Source organism: Oncorhynchus clarkii, chromosome 7 (assembly GCF_045791955.1).
Source record: "Oncorhynchus clarkii lewisi isolate Uvic-CL-2024 chromosome 7, UVic_Ocla_1.0, whole genome shotgun sequence".
NCBI lineage: Eukaryota > Metazoa > Chordata > Actinopteri > Salmoniformes > Salmonidae > Oncorhynchus > Oncorhynchus clarkii.
This window is the reverse complement of record NC_092153.1, coordinates 66,740,356-66,746,749: the sequence shown is the minus strand read 5'-3', so window position 1 is coordinate 66,746,749 and position 6,394 is coordinate 66,740,356. Positions and strand designations below refer to the sequence as shown.

Sequence of the window (6,394 nt, the reverse complement as noted above, 5' to 3'; positions counted from 1 at the left end):
TTGCACTGTGGTGTGGTCAGCTTTTAACATTTTTAATTCATAACATCACATAATTGAAATGTTTTTTGTTGTTGTGTGTACATGTTTTCTACGTGTTAAATGTCAATGCCTTAACTTAAACTGTCATGTTAATGACCACTTAGCCTGGTAACGTTTGACCGTAATAAAGGACTACTCTCTCTGCTATTCACTGTTTGTTAAATGGATTCTATTGAAACTAAACTGACAGAGGGTGTTTGAGCAAGGTTGGCCGTCATTGGAAATAAGAATTTGTTCTTGACTTCTCTAGTTGAATGCTTAAACTTTTTTTTATTTTTAAAGTTGAGGTGCAGAGTTGCTAATATTGATCACTTACTGAGTAGTTATGTGGGATGCAAGGTGATTTGTAGATCAGTGATTCTGCACAGTTCAAGTGCAATGTAGTTGACCACAAAGGAAGTAAAGTGACATACAGCAGGATGCATTCATATTTTGGGAGTTTATTAGAGTGGGTTAGACATTACATGGTGCAGATGTTAGAATGGGCCATGACAACTGGCCCTAGCAACAACACAGCCTTTAGACCCAGCTCCTTCATGACATACTTAGGGGTCGGAACTATTTATTGAAGCTGATGAAACGACCTGGGAGAGATGAGATGGGGTTGATATCATTTCAACTACTATTTGAACCCAGATCTGGTTGAGATGGTGATGGAGAGGGTTGTGAATGTAACAGAGTAGCATGCTACTCCATTACCCTCTAGTCATATATTTTCCCCCACAGATACAAACAGAGATCTTGTTCTGGAAGCTCTTGATGTTATCGTATCTGACCGACACGTTCTGCTTGTTGTAGGGCACCATCTGGGTAGAGTCCCAGACCTCGATCTCCCTGCTTCAGGAAGGTGCAGATCTAAAGACACACTTACGTTAGGGTTGGGAGTTTACATCATCTTCAAAGGGAAGCCTGCTTCAGGAAGATGCAGATGTAATCACACACACACTGTGTTTGAGTCCAAAATGGCACCCTGTTCCCCATGTAGTACACTACCTTTAACCAGAGTACACAAGTATGGCACTGTAAGGAATAGGGTGTCATTTCACACCTACTGTATCCTGGTCCTGTGTCAGTTACTTCGTAGTAGGCCAAGAAGCCAGCCTGTCTGGTGAAGAGTCCGGCAGGGCCAGGGCCAATGGTGGGAGCGCCCACAGCAGTGTTAGAGCCACTGGCCTGCTGAAAGGTGTGGCAAATCCAGACAGGAGCTTCTCGGCAGGGGCACTGTTGCTTTTCCAGTACTTCATGACATAGTCCTTAGAACACACAGTATCTGGTAGTGAGAACACTAGAGAGCGAAGGTTGGAAAAATAAAGATGTTACTCACGCTCAACTGGAACCTAGACAGGCAGGAAGACTGATTTGATAAACGGGAAGAGATGGGTAGAGAGAAATATGAGGGGGAGATAAAGAGGGAAGTAGAGTGAAAGTGTCATTGTAGTAGATATGGTTTCCCTGATCAGCTGGTCCTTGGTAGAGGGCTGTTTTCTCCAGTGTTGAATTCCCAAGATCCATGGAAGTCATAGGTTATCACATTCAGAAGGCCAACAGCCTGAGTGTTAGGAAGAGAGATACAAATATATATTTAGTGGCTTGAATAAACAAACCATTTCCAAAATGCAAGGTATTATTTGATAGATTGTGCATGTTTTTGTGTACACATTTTCCATGAGAATTGATATCATTGAGGCCCAGTGTGTATGTACTGACCGTCCAATCTTGGGGATCTGGTATGCAGTGTCAATGGTCCTCTTTCCGGACACAGCTGCAGTCAGAATCAGACGAGGACGGTTGGTCATCTTTCCCTCAACCTCGAAGACAGCCATCAGCTCCTAGAGGGGGACAGCACACAGATGGGTGTGTCATGACTAGCCTGTTTGGGTCAGGTTACCATGTACCACACTTCTACAAGAGACGTCTCTCACACCCGCCAGAGGGGGAGAGATGGAGCGGTATGGAGGTGGGGAGTTCTGACACCTCACACCCATTGTAAATCTTAAGGTAAAAATGTGGAAAAAGTAAAGTGGTCTGAATACGTTCCGCAGGCACTGTACAGTACAGTACTGTAAAGTAGAGTTTAGTACAGTACAGTAGAGCACACTATAGTAGAGTACAGTATAATTGACTGTATTCCACTTTACTGTATTGAACTAAACTGTACTGTACTGAACTCTACTCTACTCTACTGTGCTGTGATGTCCAAACTTGTGAAACATGTAGGTCTATGATTGGTACATATTTGGTCCGGTCTGGAACAACCACGTTTGATATTGTTTGGAGGCAAAGCTCATTAGAATAATAGCCAGTGTGTAGAATAATACCCAAACATTCAAAGGAGGATATTACATTTTTTGACCTACTCAGGATACTTCACCATGAAGAGAATAACATTCATAATTATGCATTTCTGTACTATAGGTCAGGGACCCATGATGTCATTATGTTGCCATCATTCTATTACTGGGTGTTAATCCATTTAACTTACTGTAGTTCAATAACCAAAATAGATTTTTTTCATCATAGCTGACACCCCATTCTTTCTACAGACACGTTTTGGAAAAAGTGGTACACATAAAAACTGAGGGAGATTTTACAGTTATTCTGACACCAAACTTTACATCTACACATCTGTTCTTCGAGTAAATGTGTTTTTGTAAAAATGTTCTCTGGAAGTTGTTAAAAGCAGTCCTTGTGCATAAGGTTTATTTAACTTTGCAAACAATGTTTTTCGTTTTTCATTCCGTTATCATGGAATTGCCCAGTAACAACTTCCATGAGGATTTGTTGACCTCTGGTGGCGTCTCACGCAGCAAAGCGTATAATTGATTGGAACAAGATAAAAAAAGATAAAGGGGTGTTTACTAGATTAAAAGATTTTCTACAACACGAAATTTTAGTCGTTGAGATATGTTTTGAATTTGAAATGACATTGGTAGATGTATTTGGTTTATAAAAGTCGGTAGCTACAATTTATATTACAGATATATTGAATAGCAATGGTCATGGAATTAAACAATACCTCACTTTCGTTTCCACAGATGGTGCATCCCAGGAAGTTGTTTTCAACTGGTCCTTGTTTAGGGAAATTAATCTGTATTGAACGGACCAGTTGTTCATGCTGTTATGTGAGAGTTGTTATCAAGTTAACGGACGTTTTAACTGTGAAAGTAGTTGTGGCTTTAGTTGGCTTTTAAGCCAGCTAGTTAGCTACCAACATAAATAAATTCCCGAGTGTGTTTTAGCAAATCGCTAAAGCAGAAAAGGTTTCAACAACCAAAGCTACATTCTAGGACTCTACATCATGGCAGAATGGTTAATGTTGTGTTTGATTTTCGTCTTCTTGTTGAGTCTTGTGACAATAGTAGGGTACGTTCTGTACTCGGGGCTGTTGTCAGAAATACACATCCGGACTGGTTCTCCTCCAATCAAGAACATCACAATCGCCTACAAGTTCAAACAGGGACCATATAAAGAGTGTGGACAACTTTTTACTGAGAGTTGCAGCATTGGACGCAATCTATCTAGTATTGGAGTGTTCTACGATGATCCTAAAAAGGTAAACTAGCTAGCCATAGAACACAACCCCCTGCCTGCGCAGTGCTAGCCAACTTCCTGTGCACACATACATCATTACTAGAACTGATTTTAGGCCTACTTATCAGCCCGTATTTAGTTATGACAGTATACTCATACATCCATTTTCTACAATATATATATTTGTCATAAGAAATAACAGGCTTTTATCAGGCCTATGTCTGACAGTACTGAAGCCCATTCCTCTCTAGCTGGCATCAAAGGCTGGCATGCACTGCTAAATGGCCACGGTCTGTAATTACTGTATTCAGGGATGTTGAAGATGTTAGGGATGCCATTTTATCCAAAGTGACTTACAACTGTGAGTAATAGCCTACATTATTGTATAGGTGGCTGCAGTGAGCCCCAGGTGGCCCCTGTAATCTAAAATAAATGAAGTTTCACGAGTCTCAGTTGGTCATGCAGCATGGTTGAGTTTGAACCTCGTATTGGAGGTAGGACCTAATACTAGAAGGCTACAGTTTCTGTGAGCTTACCTAGCTCTGACTCAAGGATTTAGTCTTGTCTAATTACTCAGGCTATAATACACATTTCATTGGCATACTATACAACCTGACATGTTTGAGTTCAACATTGTGTATATGTTCTTTTTATGCCAGAATGTTGAATAAAATGACATTTAAACTTACTCTACCGATTGTTGTGCGGTTTGTCTTTCACCCACTTGAAATTTGAGCCAAAATATCCACAGGAAATTATTGTTTACCCAACTTTTTAGAGAGCTGATAGGTTTGCCACTGCCAGCTGAATGTAAGCAATGTTCAGTCTGTGGTTTGGTTACACTTAGTTATTGTTTATTGTGCAAGTGTTTTACGTTGCAGTAAAACACACAACAGAAAATCAAGCGGACAGAACCATACCTACCAGCTTTCAAAAAATTAGGATAAACAATTTCCTGTGGATATTTGTAAAAAATAATTGAGTGCTGAAGGACAAACTGCACAGACAACCGGTAGAGTAAGTTTAAATGTAATTTTATTAAACCTTCTACCTTGCAAGGAACATTTAGGCCTTCACAATTTTTCACTCAAATGTGTCAGGCTGTATATACCAATTAATTATGTATTACAGCCTGATTAATCAGACCAGATTTAGCCTAGCCCCAAAGTAACAATTACTGCATTGTTTGGCCTATCAGCAGCAATGTCTTTTCAACATGATTTTATTCACTACCACCACATATGGATAGGGGAAACCCAGATGGATCGCAGGGGGTGAACATTTAAAGCATTCAGTTTGACAGACTACAACCTATTGGTGTATTGCCGCCACCTACTGTTTGGGATTTTTTGAAATCAATCAAAAACCATCCCACTTCTTCAGTCAGACTCAGGGGCCTGTGAGGACGTAGCATTAATCGATTCCTTGTAATGCCTCTGTTGTAAAAAAAACAACTTTCAGCCGCACTCACAACTATGCCTGTTTTCTCAGATTTCCTCTCTGTTTGCGCTGTGCAGTTGATAGCCAATGCAATAAACACTACAAAGTTCACCTTCTTAACATGCAACATGTCAGGATCCTTCTGTTGACAAGGAATATTCACTGGTGTCTCTACTCCTACTACCATTATTTATTCAACGTCACTCCTTTCTTCCACTCTCCTCACGGCCTTCGGATAGTAGACATTATTCTTCCCACCTCTGTCTCCTTCACCCTAACAGGGCATTTAAAGAATTTGGGTGCATGTTCACCACCACAATTGCAGTATTTAGTCTCAGCTTGTATACGATACTCCTGCCCTCTACATACGATACTCCTGCCCTCTACATATACTTGACACATTACCAAATAATTTGCAATTATCACACTGCATGGGTTTGGAAATGAAAGCTCTTAAAGCAGGAATCATCAACTAGATTCAGTCGCGGGCCAATTTTCTTCTTGTCCAACGCATCCATGATTTTCATATAGACTTCAAACGGATCTCCCCGGTAACTCCATCGATCCAAAACCCTCACTCCGTCCAAAAAAGAATCAGAACTAGGCTTGGATTTACTAAATCCCACAACCACATTACTTCTCTTATTTCAGTTTGTGTTTGCAACTGTAATCCTTCTCTCTCTCCATTCTCACTTCTCACTCTCCATTCTTCTCATTCTCCATCTCCATTCGACACGCCATCTGATTCAAACAGAAAATCCGCTTACACCATCTTCTTCCCCATTGGGACCCAACTGGGTCTCCAGTTGTAGCTTCCACTCAGCATCAAATATGGTGGAAGGAGGAGACTAAGCTACAGGTCTGTTTCTCTAGCAAAGACAGGATATGTTCTGGGATTCATACGATGGCATTGAGGAGTTTACCACATCAGTCACCGGTTTTATAAATAAGTGTATCGATGAACATATCCCAACCAGAAGCCATGGATTACAGGCAACATCTGCACTGAGCTAAAGGCTAGAGCTGCCTCTTTCAAGGAGCGGGACACTAATAAGAAATCCTGCTACGCCCTCTGATGAACCATCAAACAGGCAAAGCGTCAATACAGGACCAAGATCGAATCCTACTACACAGTGTCTGATGCTCGCCAGGTGTGGCATGTCTTGCAAACTATTACTGCTTACAAAGGGAAACCCAGCCCAAGCTGTCCAGTGTCGGTAGCCTACCAGATGAGCTAAATACCTTCTATGCACGCTTCGAAGGCTAGCAAACACTGAACTATGCATGAGAGCACCAGCTGTTTCAGACGACTGTGTGATCACGCTCTCCGTAGCCGATGTGAGTAAGCCCTTTAAACAGGTTAACAATCACAAGGCCGCAGGGC

The 6,394-nt window shown here is 41.3% G+C and overlaps 1 protein-coding gene across 1 annotated transcript in view; it reads left to right on the top strand.

Moving 5' to 3' along the window:
• The first annotated feature begins 3,129 nt into the window (after positions 1-3,129).
• LOC139413703 (testis-expressed protein 264 homolog) overlaps positions 3,130-6,394 on the top strand; it is an 88,553-nt gene continuing 85,288 nt past the window's right edge. The window contains exon 1 of the mRNA XM_071161385.1: positions 3,130-3,592. Within this exon, the coding sequence (XP_071017486.1) occupies positions 3,338-3,592 (255 nt within the window). The 5' untranslated portion in view covers positions 3,130-3,337. The remainder of the gene's footprint in view (positions 3,593-6,394) is intronic.